Genomic DNA, 18,000 nt, shown 5'->3' on the forward strand with positions numbered 1-18,000 from the left:
AGCATATAATGAATCTTACAGGAGATGTATTCTCACATACCGGACCTTGCGAATCTTTTGAAGTTTGACGGTGACTGAAAGTAAGGTCGCTAATTGTTGCATCGTACAGATGAGTCGTGTTTTGTTTAACTTGTTTTTCCTGTAAACTCCTCCGCGATGTACTCCTATCACCAGGAGACATCGTCCCCCAGAATGGCACTTTATGCGACGTTGAGTCGTCACTACAAGGTCCATTTAGTCTCCGTGAGTCTTCCTTCAGCCTCTCAATTTCCAGCTGCAATTTCCTATTCTCACTTTGCAAGTTCACCAGCTCCTTCATGGTTCTGTAGCTCTCTGCTTTAATGTTTGATAGATCGGATTTTAGTCGCTTGTTCTCAGATTTTGTTGCAGACATGTTGCGTTCAAATTTGGCCTTTTCTTTTTCCACCCTCGCCATCTCGTCTTGGAAAATCATCGCCTGTTGCTGCAACTTGTTATTCTCATCTTGGATGTTAGAAACTTCCTTCTCCATCCGTTTCACAGACAAAGCCTTGTCGCACATTCTTGTTTTCAGGTGATTGTTTCTGCTGAGTAGCTTTTGCACTTGATTCTGGAGATCTGCGTTGTGCTTTCTTATAATGGATAACTCATTTTTAACAAGAACATTACTGCATTTCGTCTCTGCGAGTTCTTTTTGCATCCTTTGAAGGACCCGTATTTCTGGACCCACAAGAGAGCTATCTTCTGACGAGATTTGATCAGAAGAGATGCTTATGTCGAGATCTGTGATCGAAACGAGAGAGCTGCTAGTGTGGACTTCCATACTCGAGTCATGATCATCCGAGTCGACTTTGTCAGCATCGTCAGGTTTAGAATGCTTTTTGCGAGAAGAACTTTCCTTTAAGGTTTTTCTTTGGTGTTTTTTGCGTATACTTTTTCCCACTGAGATCACCTCCAGCTCAGTATTTTCCACTAGACTTCTTTTGGCAAGAGGCAGCAGTGACGGTAATTCGCCGCTCATTGCGGCGCGGTGTTCTCTTCCATTGTCATCCTCTATCGAAGTGGGAACTTCATCTTTCTTCATCTGACGTTGCTCATCGCCAAATCTGTCGAAGTCAGATTCACCATTGACTTTGACAGCAGGAGTAGGAGTCACTGGAAACTCGTCAGTTGTTGTTCCTTCTTCATCGCCTTTAACCTGGTCTGTTCCTGTGGATTTTGGACTGGCTACGTACAATTGATTCGTAAGATCTTCACTAAGTCGAGATTGTCGAGTAATAGATAATGTAGATTTCCTTCTCTTTAAAGAATGTGTCCCTTCTCCATCGCTTTCATCTTCTGTTGTTCTCGGTGAAAATTGCGTACAGTTGTCCGTTATTTCCATAATCTTGAAGCTCTTAAGCATGCCGTTTTCGGCTTTGAGAGCTGAAAGCTCTGCAGTCATTTTTGAGTTCTCATCAAGAACACATGAAAGTACTGTTTCCAATTTAGCATATCTTTCACTAATATCGTACAACTGTCCTTCCACTGTGTGTTGTGATAAAGTTGCATTTTCGGTTCTGAAGCGAAGTAACTCTCCTTCCACTGCCTCTCTTGTTTCTATTGCATCAGATAACTCGATCTCTAGTCTTGCTTTCTCACTTTCAAGTTTTTTCTTGGCTTCCTCGATTGAATTCTTTTCTTCAAGAATGTCTTGCATATTTTGTTGGAGCTCTTCGTTTTCCTCATCGTTTAGAATCTGTTCCTTCAAGACGGCTTCATTCTGAGTTTGTAGTAAAGCTACCTTTGCTCTGAGTGATTCACACTCACTTAACAACGAAACAATTTCCCTTTTCATAGACAGCTGTTGTTCTTCAAGGGAGCCAATTTCTTGTTGATTCCTTTCATGGTCTTCAGAGCGTTGTTGCAACTCCGACTTGAGGTTGGAGATCGTCCACTCGTATTCTCGTCTAGAGCTTAGACTCAACGGCTCCTCCTTTTCACCGTCGTAAAGGGCGTCATCCTGTTGTACATCCTTTTGAAGGGAGCTCCAGGTCGAATCATCTTTTTTAGAACCAATTTCAGGCTCTGCACTTACTTCTTGCTTATTGGAACCATTTCTTTGATTTTGTAGGCCATTTTTTTCTGAGTCACTCATGGTTATCACATTTTCTTCAGTCCTTTGATCTTGGCTTTTCACAGCGCTTAGTTCTTGATTTGATGATATTTCCAAAGGAATAATCTGCTTGTCCACTGAAGGCTCGACATCGTCTATCGTCGTTATGGAAGGGGTGTTTTTTTGGTTTTCTTCATCAGGAGTACTTTGATCATTTGGCGAATCTTTCTCGAAGTCCCCTAAGAACAGATTTAGTCCTGTAGTACTTTCGTTGTTGATCGTGACAGTATCGTCTTCTTGGGTTATTATTATTATCGGAATAGAAAATCCCTGAAAGCGATTGTCATCCCCTAGTTCTATCCCTTCATTTCTGGTTTTGATCTCGGATGAGTTAAGTTCCTGTGCCTCATTGTCTACACCCTCGTTGGATTTGCGACTCGCACTAAGCAGTTCATCGGACTGTGGAAAGACTTTGTGACTATTGATGTCGTGAGATTCTCGACAAGCCATGGTGTTCTTGGTTTCCTCTACATCTTTTGCTTGGGTTTTCTGTTTAGGAACTTCCTGATCTCGATGAACAAAAACGTCAGCACCGGAGTCAGTTTGTACGCTTTGATCTTGACTATTTTTCATGATAGCATCCCGATTCATTGATTGCTTTTTCTGTTTCTCCAATGATCGTAATTTAATCTTGACGTTTTTCAGCTCATCGATTAAATTATTATTTTCATCTTTCTTTTTTTCCATGTCTTCCCTCAGTTGATTGTTCGTGGAGTGCAGATCTTCAATTTCTGTTCTACAAGATCGCAACTTCGTTTCCAGATGTTCTATTTCTTGCAGCTTGTTCTGACAATTCTGAAGTTCTCTTTTTAATTCATTTTTCATTTCAGTTTGGCAAAGTAACTCTTTTTCGAGTTCAGTCACCAATTTTTCTGCTTCTGTACTTTTCTTTTGAATATCTGCAAATTCAGAATCGATCTGTTGCAACCCTCGAAGTTTCTCTTTTACTTTGCGGCAGTCTAACCTTGTACTTTCAAGTTCTTTCAACAAACTTTCTTTTTCTTGACTGTATGAGGACAGTAACAGCTTAATTTCTTGCTCCTGCTTTATGCAAGACTCTTTGTTCTGCCTTAGATCATGTTCTATGGATTTCTTTTGATTTGTCGCCGCTTCAAGCTCTTCAAGTAAACTTTGCCTTTCTTGTTTCAGAAGTGTATTTTCCTCTTCTTGCTTATGAAGAAGATTATCTTCTTTTTCACTCTGAGTCTCAGAGTCTTTTTTTTCTTTCGAGTCGATCTTGTGTATCTCCTTTTGGCTTTTGAGATTTTCCAATTCTTTCGTCACTTCCTCCAGTTCGCGTTGCAGTTTATCAACATTGGATGGGACTGAATGTATCGCACTACCCTCATGGCAAGACCTCATCTTGTTCCGCTCCTCTGTGTTTTCTTGCAAAGCTGCAGAATTATCGTCTAAACGTTGACCTTTTTTCTTGTTACCGCTGTTCGGTAGTTCGTTTGCATCACAGTCGCTCTCACTGTCGCTGGACAACATGACACTTTTTTTTAAGTCAACCAATGGCAGAGCACTTGAATTTGAATTTTTCTCCAGTTCATGTACGCGCTCGCGAAGTATAGTCAGGACGTTTTCTGTTTCGCTTACTTTGTTCTTCAGAGAAAGGTTTTCTTTCATTGCTTTTGAAAGGGACTGTTCAAGCTGCACCTGCGCTCTAACAAAGTACGATGCCTTCTTCTCCAATAACAGATTTTCTTTTGCCATCAGCGAAAGCCCAGCTTTAACGTCTTCTGCAAAGGGAGCGCTCTCCTTCTCATTTTCGGACTCAGTGTTCGTTTCTTGATCGCGGCTGCCGGTCAGTTTGTTGTTTGTCAACTCTTCAAACTCTTCATTTTCTGACTGAGGTTCGGTTGTTTCTTTTAAAACAGTGACACTCTGAGAATCCTTGTCAGGAACACGGAGGTTATGATTGTTTTTCGTAACACTGTCTTGTTCATCTTTCAATCTGCTTCTTTCACTTGCAAGCTGTTCAACCGTCTGTTGCAAATCATTTTCCCTGTCCTCATCATTTTTTCCCTCCAATTTAGAAACTGCTTTGCCTTCCTTTGCGATACTTAGTTCTTGTTTTGACGTGTCCTTCAATTTGTTCTCTACTCTCGATACCTTCCTGTGGTCATCCTTCATCCGATGCGCTTCGTTATTAATCCTTCCCTTCAAAGCTTTGTTTTCTTTTTTTAAAGTATCGTTCACGATCTCCATTTCTTTTATCTTTCCATGCGTTGTTGCCAATTCGCTTTCAAGATGTTGATGCATCGTCTGTAACTTCTCAATCTCATTGTTTAAGGAAGCGTTCATCTTCTCTATTGAACTGACTTTCTCCCTCTGTTCGTTAACTATCTCAAGCTCCTTACCCATGTCCTCTATCTTTTCTTGAAGTGTTCTGTTGCAGTCGTGAATATTTTCAAGTTCTTTCTTCAATAAAGATTTTTCTGCCTCCAGTGATTCCTTGCTAGATTGGTGATCTGTTATGGCTTTACTTGTGTGTTGAATTATATCTACCTCCTGGGTTAGTCGGTCGTTTTCTTCATGGAAGCAGTGGAGCTCCTTTTCCAAGCTTTCCAATGCCTTGGTCTTTATTTCTAGCTCGTGTATTAATTTATTAGAACCTTCACACTCGTTTTCGAGCTCTTTGTTCAGGTCGCGTAACCTCTGAAGCTCTATCTTCAAGTGTTCTTGCCTTTCTTCATTCTCATTCCTCTGATCCTCCAGAACTTGTGACTGTCCTAATGCAAGTTTCTTCTTGAGCTTGTTACATTCGCCTTGAACCCTGGTTAGCTCTTTTTCCAAAAGCCCTTTCTCTTTCTCAAGTAACTTGGTCTTTTCCTCAATTTCCATCTCATCATTTGTGGTCATTTCTTGCTGCTCCTCTTTGGTAGTATGTAGCTTAAAATTCGACACAAGCGCGTCCTCATTTTCCATCAATCCCTGAACTTTAATGATTTCAATCTGCTGTTCAAGAATTTCCTTTACAACTTTTATCTCCTGTAATTCCTCCTTTAGCTGATTATGATCTTCGGTAATTTTTCTTAGCTCATCTTGGAGGATCGTAACTTGTTCTTGGTCTTCTCTATGTAGCTTTCTGTGTTCGTTTGATTCTTCAGAGACCTCCTTATCTATCGGTACATCTGCCTTTTTGTTTTCTTGCGCTGGCCTATCAGGTATCTTCTGCTCAACTTCTTTCTGCTTTTTTACCTCGTTGATTTCCTTAATGAGTTTTTCTTTTGCTTCTTCTAGCTTAGCAGTCTTCTTTATTGTTTCCTCTCTTTCCTCGCGTATAGCTTCGAGTTCGTGATGTAAGGAGTTGTTTTCCTTGAGTGCATCTTCCAACCGTTTTTCCAAAATCTCTTTACAGACGCTTGCTTCATGAAGGTGAAAACTCTCTTGTCTCTTCTGGTTTTTAAGAGAGTTAATTTCATCTTTGATTGTCTCACATGAACACCGCATCTCCATCAGTCGTATTTCAAGGTTTGCTGCTCGCTCTATGTTGTCATTAAGTTGGGTGGTTAACAAGTTCCTTTCGGACTCGCTTTGATGAAGGTCACTCTTTAGCCGTTCACAATCGGCGTTTGCACTTCTTAATTCAAATTCTAGTTTTAGTTTTTCGCTAGTAGCTTTCAGGAGATCCTCCTCAAGCGTACGCAGTTTGTTTTCATTGTCAACAGCTCTTTTGCCATGTAGGACATCACCTGCAGTTTGCTGATGGTTTAACGGGTGACTGGTACTTATAGTGCGCTCAAGTACTTCAGCTCTTGACTTCTCGTTCTCCTCCTTTAAACGGGCTACTTGCTCTTCCATGTATGTTTGCCTCAATTTGTTATCTTTCCTTTCACTTTCATAATTGGCTATTCTTTCCTCCAGCGTCGTTTGTACCCGTTTTGCATCTTCCAGTGACCTTATTAGCTGGTTGTTTGCATTCAGACCCTTTTCTAGTTCTTCTTCAGCTACTTTTAGCTTCATATTTTCACTCTCCAACTCTTTTATTCGATCGTGCAGGGTATTCTGCGGATGTACAACATCTCTTTGGGATTTTGTGATTTTCTTGCTGGCTTTTTCACCAACGAATGTGACCTTCTTCAAAGCTGCATTTGCAGTTGCCTCTCTGTCGTTTCCTCCTTCCTTCTCAGTGACTGCCTCTTGATAGTGCTGTCGAAGAATCTCGTATTCTCTCGTCAGTTCAGCGTGCTTTTCTTCAAGTAACCTGTATTCTTCGTTTGCAATGGCTGAGCAACCTTCAATCTCTTGGACAGTGTCATCCTTGTCTGACGGCGTTTTGCAATCGTCTTCAGTTGCATCATTCTTTGTTTTATCAGTAAATATCTTCATCTCCGCTTGTAGTTTGTCGATGAGATCGTGAGCGCTCTCCAGATCTTGCCTGTACAGAGCAAGGACGTGCTCACTCTCCGCCAACTGTTGTTGTAAGTAGCCATTTTCGAGTTTCAAAAGCTGATTTTCGTGTTCTACCTGCTTGCTTTCATCTGCGGGTGATTCTGCTATAGAGGAGGATGTGTCGGCAATTTCGTCTTCACTTGTGTGAGTAATGGTATAAAACTTTTTACTGGGTGTTCCACTGAATGATTTTCCTCTGTGGCTCGGCTCGTCTTTAAGAGTGGTTCGAAGGCTCAAACTATTAGACTTTTGTTCAATGCTTAACCCATAGTCCTGGGTATTTTGTGAAGCAGATGCAAGTTCCGTCTCAACTTCAATTACTCGAGAACTAATTCTAGCCAGTTCTTGCTTCAGCTTGTCTTCTTCGTTCTTTGCTTTAGAGTATTCACTTTCTAACGCTTCTTGATACTCTGCCATACCTGCCAGCTCCTTTTGGAGGTTGGCATTAAGCCGTTTCTGTTCGGTCACTTCAACCTCCAACTCAAAGAATCGTTCCTCTTTGTCCTTAAGTTGCTTCTCTCTTCTCACCGTTTCTTCGTTTATTGAAAACCGTTGCTCCAGCAACTGACTTTTCTCTTTTTTGATAGCTCCCAGCTCAAGCAGAGCTTTTTCTCGATCCTTCCTTGCTATTTGGTTTTCCTGGTCAAGTCTTTGACATTCCTGAGACATCGACTCGTGCTTGGTTTTCCAAGAGCATAGTTCAGATTCCATTTTTGATATTTCCATTTCGAGTATTTTGTTGTTTTTCTCTAGTCGCGTGCTCATGTAAGCGATTGCTTCGATATCTTTCTCCAGACGAGTTGATTTTTCCCGGTATTTCTGAAGCTCTTCTGCCATGCTCGAATTTGTATTCCGTAAATCTGTTATCTCACCGGAAAGCCTAACCTTTTCCTTGGTGATCGCTGACACTTCCTCTTTGATCCGACTGCAGGCATCCTCGCTGGTTTGAATGACAGTTTTCAGCTTGAAGGATTTTTCTTCTACAATTTTGAGTGATTTTTCTAAACGAGTTTTTTCCTGTGTTGCATTCCCTAACTTGACTTTGAGCTCTGCATTTTCTTCCACCAGAGAAATGAATTCAATCTCATTTGCAATAACTTGCTTCTGAGGGGGAGTTCGCAGATCAATTTTAGGAACCTTTGCTTTAGTAGGAGACCTTAGTGGAGACTTCGCTTTTGTCTTGGTTGGTGATAGTGGTGGATTATCTCTACGTGAACTTTCCGGCGATCTGAAAACAGCGTTGCTACTATTGCTATCTCTTAAAAGTCTCTCCGTTTCCGATCGTAAAGCCTTCAGCTTTCCATCGAGTATTTCGTTTTGGGTTTTGACATTGAAATACTGTTGTCGCACCTCTTCACATGTTTCTTTTTCATCGACGATCTGGTTTTCAAGGTTTGTTATGGTTACTTGTGCTTCTGCCAGCTGGCCTTTTTTGTGATCCAGTTCCTCCTCCAAATCTTCGTTTGCTTCTCGGGCTTCATTTAACTCATTTTCAGCTTTGTGCAGTTTCCTCTTGAGTTCTTGTATTTGTTTGATTAATGCATCTCTCGATTTATTCCCTATGTCCTCATTTACTTCATTTCCAGTGTTGCTTTTATCTTTTTTAACGTCACCGACAACTGCTTGCTTCTGTCCACTCTTGTACGGCGGTGACGTTTCAAACACTTTTTCTTTATTGGGACTTGCGCAAGGTGAGCGAAGGCTTCGGGCAAGTTTGGTGATAATGATTTCTTCATCACTGTCGTCAATGTTTGCATCGGAAAGTGTTGGTTCTTGCTCGTCGGACATTTCATCCTCACTCGCTATTTCCTCAGCATTTTCCGGCATAAGCGTGTAAATTTTTGAGATATTTTCCATACACGTTTTCAAGAAGGCCTCTCTAGTTTCATTTCCATCAGACATCTGGGAACTGTTTTCGCTGTCGTTGCTCTCATGCGAAGCCTCTAAGACGTCCGAGAGTTCAGGATATCCTCGGGGAACAGGTTCCTTTGGTGACTCGAAAGTGGACTTTGCTCCGTCGGAATCTTCACTTTGCTCTAAATTTTCTTGGCTTTTTGATTTTTTGACGTCACTTTCCAAGTTAGATTTTTCGAGCTTTAGGTGAAACAATTCCGATCGAAGTTTTGTCACGTGGCTCTTGATACCATACAGTTCTTCCTCGACCTTTGTTCTCTCTTCCATCGTCGAAAATAGTTCTGTTTCAAGAAATGTTGTGTCTTCGTGCATCTCAGTTATTTCCTTCTCCAGTTCTGTTTTGGTGTGTTTCAGAGATTTCAGTTTCTCTCGTCTCGGTGAAATGGATGCTGTTGGCGAAATTGACTCAATCTCTTTGCTGTTAGAAGAGTTCTTCTTACTACCAGTTGTCTTTATTGGAGGCGTGCTCTGAGGCGAAGAGTCCATAGCGGTGCTCTCTCCTGGAGCATTTTGGGTAGGAAGCTTTCTTTTTTCCTCTAGTGTTCCACATACCTGTCTCAGTTCCAGCAGCTCAATTACCAGAAGACAAGCCAGCAGAGCTTTATCAATGATGACAAAACGAAGACAATTCTCCAAGATTGCGTTCAAGTCTTCAGAGTTAGCCCACATATCTGCTTCGCTTAAACCTAAAATAGAATTTTACAATCGAGCTATAAGTCAGGGCTCAAGTAACTTTACGATTGTCGTAACTTTAGATATGAAGGGCACGTTGTTCCATCGCTTCACCCAACTTTTCCGAGAGAAAGTAAGAATAGATTTGACGTAGGTCTTGAGATAACAAACGTAGTGTGTTGTATTGACCTAAAGGACTCATGTAATTGTTTCTTTATTTATTTATTCATCTATTAATATAAGAGAAGATGATATTTGCGACCTACCAGGCATGTTATTGCGTCGGAACATGATCAGCTTAGTCAGTTTATTTCCCAGCTCGTTCCATTGCGGACATTGCCCTAAGATTTAAAGAAATATAAGTTGAAACCTGCCAGTAACCTTGCTAATAAACGCAATTCCAAATAGGATTTTGTGTGGGAACACATGAAGACTCATGGTCTGGAAGTAGAACACAGTGGTCAAACGTTGGAATGACCAAGAGACAACCTAACATCGCGTTTTCAGGCTCTCAGATCAAAATTGTCGTACAGGAGTTACAAACTCTAAACGATAACGACAAGAAGGGAGTTATGTTAAAAAGCTGGCTTTTACTGACCTTCATTTTTTGCGATTTGTTCGTCAAACAACGTCGACAATAGACCGAGAACTTGCTGCTCCACCTTCTCTTTGGAGCTTGTTAGGCGTGTTAACAGTGCCTTGGTTTTAATCATGGTTTCTTCCTGATCATGCACACGTTGGGTAACGTCACCACTCGGAACAGAGCATGCTTGGCTGCTGGAATGTGTGCCAGGCGAAACTGACGTTCTGTCCTTGCTCTCTCGTCCCATGAGTTTACCCAACATTCTGCGCACTCCACCCGCCAGTCCAGAGGAATTTTCATCAGGACTGCTATTGTACATGGGTAAGCTGAGACAGGGTTCTTTAGGGACGCCCCTTGGAGAAATTTTAATGGAGCAGTCTTTGGAGAACAACTCCACCGATCCCGCCCTAGAGAAATTAAATTGCAGGTATTCCTTGGCCTCGGAAGCTGCCCGCTTCCTTTCGTTTGCATCCAGTTCAGTATCCAGATGGAGGTCTAACAACTGCAAGAAACACCCAGCATTGTTCAAAAGCGTTTCTTGGGTGTCAGCCAATGCCAGATGACTCTTAACTTTGGCTGAAAGTGAGCCATCTGAAAGGATCCCCTTAGCTGCATCCGGGTTTTGCAAATTTGCTAACAGCTCCATGGACATAAGCTCGGCCAGTAAAACAGCCTCGACATCAGGAGCGCTTGTTCCTATTGGTTGAGATACTTGCTTCTTCAGGCACACCAGCTCTGTTTGAAGGTTATTCTTCTCCTCTTTCTCCCGTTGGACACTCTTGGAAAGATTAGCAATTACTGTGACTAACTTCTCGTGCTGTGAAAAAAATAGGGAAAAATGGGGACTTAAAAAGCGATCTCTTGAAACCGGCTCGTGGCTGTCTTTACTATCGGAGGGTATTTGATAGAAGTCAGCACTTACAAAAAAGCGATATGAACACAATTTATATTAAATTTAAGATTTTGTTTGACTTAGAGTTTTGTTGGCGATTGCTCTTTCATACATGTTGACAGGCCAGAACAATGAATACTCAATCTTACATCTTTGCCAGCGAAATTCTCGCTCTCCTGGTAACAGCTTATTGCGGATTTCAGCCGCTGTATTTCTCTGAGGTACTCCAGCTTCTCGAACTTGTTTTTAATTTCTAAAGAAAAAATCACACCGTCAGTTGAAAACATTACTTTACTTAGATGTTTGGCTCAGTGAACTATTACCTTGCGAGAGCGAATTTGAAAAGAAACGGAGCTGAGTTCTGAAAATGAGTTCTGCTTTACGTTCATTTGTATCGCAGAGTACATATCCAATTATTTGGATATATCAACAAAGTCAGAGTACATATCCAATTAGCCTGCAATTAGCCACAGAAAAGCAGAGGTCGTCCTTCTTCGAATTTCCCGACAACAAGTGCCGGTAGTTGCTCTTTTATTTTGCTCATCTAAATTATACAAAAAGGAAAGCGGGAGGTAAATCGGCTGCACACAAATTATATTTCTCGGTATGTTTTTTTCTTACAAAATAAATTAATTAAAAACAAGACCGTGTTCACTTATAACAAAAGAAAAAAATCTCCGCTCACCTTGATCCTCGAGTTTTTTTGCCAGTCGTTCAGCCAAAACTTTATAGTCCACCTGTGAAAATATCATTGTAAAATTGCCTTTACTAGTTATCGAATCTCTCCTGTTAGAGTAAATCTGTATCACTGTCTCCTCACTTAATTCTCACGCAGAAATTTTATTTAGACTGCGTCCTGCAATAACTTGACAATTTACTGACAAAATTTTTCCAATAAGTCCGTGGTGAATATAACTCTCGGCCCATTTGCTTTCTCTATATTCTTTATCTCCATCGGCTCGAAAATTCCCAGATTAATCAGTCCCTCTCGCCTATAAAGAAACCATCACATTTTCCATTATATTTTCCAGCAACTACGAGTGATAGTTTATGTATTCACCTCAACATTAAGGCGGGCCACATTGGTTATTCTCATGGCTCGAAGACCGAAGTTTAAACTGCACTTGGTTTCGTTCACCTCACCGAGGGAAGGTGCTATACAGATCTGCGGGCAAAAAAAAAATACTGATATACATAAAGGCGAGAAGTTTCTAAAGTTGATAATGTAAATTGGCCACCGTACAGACTTCCTGAGTTTAGATGAATTAATTTGGAAAAAACCCTGTTTAAACTGCACTTACAAGAACACAGGAAACGCGATTAAACTGTAAAACTTTGCCCCTAGTGGGAGTATTGGCAAGGCAATTTAATTCAAAGGAAGGAAGGAAACTTTCTACTTACGATAAAATTTGTTTTTCCATTGTCACCAAGGCAGTCCTGCAAGAGTCTGGTTAGCGTAGAATTTCTGTATGGCACGTGACGCTTATGTCCACGTGCAAGGGCGTGAATAACATTCCTGAGGAGTCAGATTCAAAGAGTGATTGGTTGTGGACGTTTGGTTTCCAGGAGAGCTACAGGTTTAGTGATTTGATGTGAAATTAAAGTATGTGAAAGATTTGCAGTTTCACTTCATTTTTAACCCTAGCACGCATACGTAACACTTTTCATCTCCACCTACCCAAGCTCCAGTAGTGAAGTGTTTAGATATTTGGCCTCCGTCAGCCGCACTCCTTCCGCTTTGGTTTTGGTTAGCCTCTCACTTCCAGCTAAATCACACCTAAGGAAATACCGAAAGTTATTACATTCTATTGTTTGTCAATGGTTAAAGGTTCATCTCGTACCCAGATCCTACCGTGTATCTGTTAGGCCGTGAAAGGTCCGGGTAAGGTATTAATAATAACGGTACAAACACGAATTTCTTTCTTTAGGCTGTAGGCTCACTTGTAATAATTAAACCTAAGAGTTACTTTAGCTGAGAATTTTGGCTGGATAAAGTTGATTAAAGGTTTTTAGATGGTGTTTTGATGTAATTTTCTACTTACAAATTGATTTTTCCTTTCACAATGAGATCGCCCTCAAAATTGTTCCCGTTATTGAGCTGCGTAAGAGAAAAAAAAATTAGCAAAGTCTGTAAATATTTTTTTCCATGTAAGTTGTACTTGATTGAGAAGTGTACAGTATTTTGAGCCCGTTTCAGGCGAAATCTACAGTTTTCTCCCCAGTAGCCGCTAATTAGGGGTGAATACTCGATTTAAGCAAGGTGACTTCTAACGGTCGGGGCTTGATACAGAACGTGCGCTTGATGTGGGAAACCTTTCTGGAATTTATTATAAGGAGGTGAAAGAAAGAGAAGGAAAAAAGCTTTGACTCTTTTCTAAAGCAAAGATTGTCTGTAGATTTGATCCTATGGATTAACCCGGTAAAGCTTTACTCCCAAAAGCTTACCTCTTTCTCCATTAACTCTTTCAAACACTCTCGTTCACGCTGATGTTGAAAGAGGAAATAAATGTAGCAGTTAATAGTTTTGCCGAGCAAGTTTGTAAGCGTTCTCTAATTGAGGTAAAGCTCCAAAAAATTTCTAAAGCTTTGTGTCCAAGTATATGTTTACGGAGAAATGTGTATACAGCACAGCATTTTCAAATGCCGATGATTAATCATACAACCTTTTTAGTAACGTTTATGCATTTGACTCCCACACAGTGGGACCTTGGTTTAAACCCAAGTCATAAAGAATATCAGTTTTCTTTCAGCAGCATTCAGGCGACTTTCCAAAAGGCCAGCCTATAAGGTTAGGACGATATTTTATTTTGATTCCATACCTTGTGATGACTTTTTCTCTCTTGTTTCAGTTCCTTTATGAGATTGTTAATTGTCTCATCGACTGCCATGATAGATTCTTGAACTACCTCGTGGGACACACTAGTTTTGCTTTGGGTTGGTGGTTTTTCTGAAGTGAAAAGGTTTGATTGAAGACGTTGAATACGTATTTTGAACGAGCGATAAAGAAATAGTGTCTGGCGCAAGTGTCGGCAATTACCAGGACTGAATATTTTTCTTTCGTTTGTTTGTCGCGTTTACATTTCTAATCAAGAACGAACTATTTTGTACTCACGTCAAGATATGAAGATGCAATACGAAGTCAAGATAAGATACGAAGTAAAGTTAAGATACGAAGTCAAAATACAAATTATTTTGTACTCGAGTCTCGGAAACAAATAGAATGAAATGGTTTTGCACAAGATCCATATGACTTTTCTTAGATCTAGATCATGAAATAAGCAAGCAACCCAAGACATTTAAGAAACGGGCCATAGTTGCTGGTACGGAGACTGGGCAGGGAATATGAAAGACTTGAACCGCGGTTGTTTAGTTAAGAAAGGTTTTGTTAATTTTTGTCACACATACCATGCACCAGTGCAAAAATAGCAACGTTGGATGCAAGAAATAAGTTTTTTTTTCTTTTTTCCTTACCATTAGCAATGTGCGCTTTTAGTCTTCTTTCTATAATAAGCTGCATGATTGAGTGGGATCTGTTGAACAAATCGAATTGTTACGACAAATAATGATACAAAGCTGAAGTAATAGAAAGTTTTGAAGCCATCACCTGCTGGAGTGCCGGACCATCTTGGTTTCCGCTATAACCAGATGTTGTTTCCCTATTTCCAAGAGTGCAAACACATCTCCGGCACTCTTCACTTCGTGTTGGGTCAAGTTTGCTACGTATACACCTGAAAAGGGAAAGGGAATGAACCAATTTTATGGCATAATTTTAGACCAATGCGTGACGATTACAGTACGATAATTGGTTGAATGGAAGAAATTTTGACGGCTTAAACTTCCCTTGATCAGATCTGAAAGAAAATTACACAGGACACACGTACTACGCAGCACACTTATAATTTATGCGTCCTATGAATGGTAATGTTTGGCTGACCGTGACCTCAATTTCAACCTGGTGTTCATGTTCATATTCTACGGTCCCGTTTTAGCGTTCTGATTGAATCGAGGGACTTAAACGGGCGTACCTTTTTTTGGATGTTCTCTTACTGGTAAATCTACCGTGAACCGCGGATTTAATAGATCGTAGACCTTCTCTTGGTAGACTTGTAGAAATGAGCACATCACCTGAAAACGAAGAACATAATTTTTTTTTCCTACCCAGATTGCGTGCACCCATGGCAGTGTCTTAATAACAGCGTTCATACAGAACATAGTCTCTACAGAGAAATCATATGAAAAAAATATAGAATGGAAATACAAATTCAATACCGAGTCCCCCACATCGGCCAAAATCGTGGCGGCGTATTTGTCACCTGTGAGCAATGAGATAATTTTATCATTTTTCTGGAGGGATAATATGACCCTACTTGACTGCGAATATCCAAGAAAAAAAACTGACAAAAGAAACACACTCCTAGAGAAAAATGCGCCCCCATGATTGCGTACGCTTACATGATAATTTTGAATTTCTTCATCATCTTTCTTTTCAAGGGATAGACACCGTCGATAAGAAAAGAAACCAAAATATGCGAATGAAAAACGTTTGGTTCTCACCTTGTAGTTGTGAATCTCATCGCTGGCGATTTTTTCAAAGCAGTGCTGCACAACTCGCGTGGTAACGCCATCATCTGACAGAAGTGTGAAGGTTTTGCCTGAAATTTTCGTAGTTGATAATCATTAATTGGTTTAAGAAAGACTCTGCGCAATGACTCAGAGACACAGGATGGAGGAGTTAAAGCTGTTTTACCTATGTTTCTTGTGATCAGCTAAAATAACTCATTATCCTTACCTGTGCCGGTCTGTCCGTATGTCAGCAGTGTTCCTTTGTAGCCATTCAGTGCAGCGTAGACGAGAGGTTTTCCGACCTTAAGATATACCTTTAAGATATACAATTTAAACCATGATATATAATGCATTTTTAAATTGATCATTTAAAGAGATTAACAAAATTAAGGAAGGATGAAGAAGCTTGTTGGTCACTTCCATAACATTAAAACGTTATTTTGTTGCGATCTGTAATGCCCTCCTCGACATCATTATTTCAAAGAGGAATAAATGTAACACACCTCTTGGTTGGATGCTTCTGGGCTAAATACGCCATCGAAAAAATAGTTTGTTCGGCTTCGTGGGTCCAATACACGTATCTGTCAACACGGTAAACAAATGTTATTATGTATGTGTTATTATGTATGTGTTATTATGTATGTGTTATTATGTATGTGTTATTATGTATGTGTTATTATGTATGTGTTATTATGTATGTGTTATTATGTATGTGTTATTACGTATGTGTTATTACGTATGTTATTATGTATGTGTTATTATGTATGTGTTATTATGTATGTGTTATTACGTATGTGTTATTATGTATGTTATTATGTATGTGTTATTATGTATGTGTTATTATGTATGTGTTATTATGTATGTGTTATTATGTATGTGTTATTATGTATGTGTTATTATGTATGTGTTATTATGTATGTACTGACAGACTATAGCTTACTTAATCATCACATGTCGAGGAAAAAATTTTACTCGAGCACAAACGTAAGCTAATAGTCTTGTAATGGACAAAATCCATTTAATTATCACAAACTTAAATCGTATGACACACAGAAAAGATCGTTGTTGTGGCAGAAGTAGAAGTAGCCACATCTACACGCTGTCCTATTTCACAATTCACTTTGCTTACCAGCGAGTGCTCTTGATGAATTTCAATCGCATTCACTTCTCGTTTGTCCTTTTCTCTCTCCGTAAAAGGACGTACACGGACGTAGACTTGTATTTTTCCTGCTTCTGATAGGATATAAAGGGACAATTAACAACGGTACCTCTAGAGGGTTAGAAGGAAAACTATCGTTAGGGGCATATGTCATGGTATGACCAAGGTCATTTGCGGGGACAATTTTTTGTCATTTTTTACATCGTTGCATATTTGCAGTAAATTCATGAAAAAAGGACGATAACAGATATCCACAAGAAGATGGACAGACGCATTTAGCCATATTATCTGTGCCTTCTCTACTCTCTGACGAGATGAGTTAAAGAAGAAGTGTGCCCCAGGAACTGTACAATTTCCGTCCCCGTCCTTGAAATGTATTTATGAAATTATGACAATGAGCACGTTTCGGAGTTTCACAAAGAAACCAAAACCTTCGAAAAAGAAATTGTTAGCAAATGCGCGCCACAGTATTTAATTTTGCTAAGCAACCGGGCCACTTGTTTGTTACGTGACAAGGTTTCATTTCCCTTTTTACCATGCTAAGCTGATCCCTGTGAACAAACAAGAGGAGAAACTCTTTGTAAACTGTCCATTTTGTTCTGCCTCGTATCTGCTTTTACGGCCATGTTAGTAAGTGTATCTCCCAAATTGGTTCAATCCAAGTTGGATCTACAGCACATTTGAGTGTGGCGCTCAGTGAAACAGTTAGGTTACTCTTTGCGATGTCAAAATGCGGTACTTCATAGATGTTTATAAGTGCGTTTAGATGGCGACCAGAAAATTAAACTATCTCTGGGGCATTCTTCCACCTCAACATTTTCCCGACTTTTAGTATAATTTCTCTGCATCGGAAAACTTCAGTCAACTGTGTACTAACTGCTAGTGTGATAATTTTAATGACATAAACTCTCCTCAAACCTTTTCCCTTGCTCATTTCTGATTATCCTCTTGAGCACCTTTTGGCGAAAGACAGATATCACTGCTCATCACGTCCAAGGGCCTGGTGTTCGAATTTGGTCGAGATTGCTTTGAAATCTTTTCGACATTTCTTCATCTGAGTTCACATTATTCTGTTCCGTCCTGGACTTTGGATAAGACTGCTTCTGAGGGTAAGGAAGACTGTTGGCTTATTTCACAAATGAACTTATTTCAGGTCGATAATTCAATTTACTCATTGGCCGATTTTCAGTGCACTATTTTTCTGTCGTATGACACAAACTAAAACCGATTCGATCCCACCCAGTTGTATTTACCGCCAAGCTTCTGTTCTTGTTTTTATCACTTGATTAATTTCAAAATTGAAAGACGCTATATTGCTATGTATAGTATTGAAATTTGAAATTGCAATTTACTGTAGGAGGCCACGTAAATTAGTGGTTAATTCTTGCCGTGGAAGGTCTTTAAAAAACCTATAGCAAATCGAAAGAGCGTTAGTTCTTCACAAGTCAAAAGGCTGTCCTTTAATCAAAGTCGTCATTGTTTGCGAGTGCAAATTAAATATTAAACACCTGATAAACTTTGGGTTTTTTTTACCATCGACGCGAACGTCAAGCTACGTCGCACATTCCACTGGTTTGTCCTTTTATTGTATCTCTATTCGTTCGCAGTATTGATGGGTTTAAGGAAAACAATTTCTTCCTTTCAAAGGTAATTGGACTGTTTCCAATTTAGATTTAAATTCACTG

The 18,000-nt window shown here is 40.0% G+C and overlaps 2 protein-coding genes across 3 annotated transcripts in view; one reads left to right on the top strand and one right to left on the bottom strand.

Annotated features, from left to right (window-relative positions):
- LOC111347386 (uncharacterized) overlaps nucleotides 1-12,208 on the top strand; it is a 23,119-nt gene extending 10,911 nt beyond the window's left edge. Inside the window, exon 11 of the transcript XR_016002390.1 lies at nucleotides 11,625-12,208. The gene's annotated coding sequence lies outside the window, so the exon portion shown is untranslated. The remainder of the gene's footprint in view (nucleotides 1-11,624) is intronic.
- LOC111347370 (uncharacterized) overlaps nucleotides 1-17,903 on the bottom strand; it is a 19,568-nt gene extending 1,665 nt beyond the window's left edge. Inside the window, exons 1-19 of one of the 2 annotated variants that reach the window (XM_022954631.2) lie at nucleotides 17,234-17,903; nucleotides 16,286-16,389; nucleotides 15,660-15,737; nucleotides 15,383-15,470; nucleotides 15,148-15,245; nucleotides 14,619-14,718; nucleotides 14,198-14,321; nucleotides 14,065-14,123; nucleotides 13,413-13,540; nucleotides 13,039-13,077; nucleotides 12,636-12,691; nucleotides 12,272-12,370; nucleotides 11,995-12,109; nucleotides 11,654-11,758; nucleotides 11,279-11,330; nucleotides 10,743-10,846; nucleotides 9,717-10,518; nucleotides 9,385-9,459; nucleotides 41-9,132 (exon numbers count right to left, since the gene is read on the bottom strand). In XM_022954631.2, coding sequence (XP_022810366.2) covers nucleotides 41-9,132; nucleotides 9,385-9,459; nucleotides 9,717-10,518; nucleotides 10,743-10,846; nucleotides 11,279-11,330; nucleotides 11,654-11,758; nucleotides 11,995-12,109; nucleotides 12,272-12,370; nucleotides 12,636-12,691; nucleotides 13,039-13,077; nucleotides 13,413-13,540; nucleotides 14,065-14,123; nucleotides 14,198-14,321; nucleotides 14,619-14,718; nucleotides 15,148-15,245; nucleotides 15,383-15,470; nucleotides 15,660-15,737; nucleotides 16,286-16,389; nucleotides 17,234-17,249 — 11,334 coding nt within the window. In that variant the 5' untranslated portion in view covers nucleotides 17,250-17,903. The remainder of the gene's footprint in view (nucleotides 1-40; nucleotides 9,133-9,384; nucleotides 9,460-9,716; nucleotides 10,519-10,742; nucleotides 10,847-11,278; nucleotides 11,331-11,653; nucleotides 11,759-11,994; nucleotides 12,110-12,271; nucleotides 12,371-12,635; nucleotides 12,692-13,038; nucleotides 13,078-13,412; nucleotides 13,541-14,064; nucleotides 14,124-14,197; nucleotides 14,322-14,618; nucleotides 14,719-15,147; nucleotides 15,246-15,382; nucleotides 15,471-15,659; nucleotides 15,738-16,285; nucleotides 16,390-17,233) is intronic. The other variant, XM_022954624.2, reaches the window with a different exon arrangement.
- Between the last annotated feature and the right edge of the window lie 97 nt (nucleotides 17,904-18,000).

Source organism: Stylophora pistillata, chromosome 6 (assembly GCF_964205215.1).
Source record: "Stylophora pistillata chromosome 6, jaStyPist1.2, whole genome shotgun sequence".
Lineage (NCBI taxonomy): Eukaryota > Metazoa > Cnidaria > Anthozoa > Scleractinia > Pocilloporidae > Stylophora > Stylophora pistillata.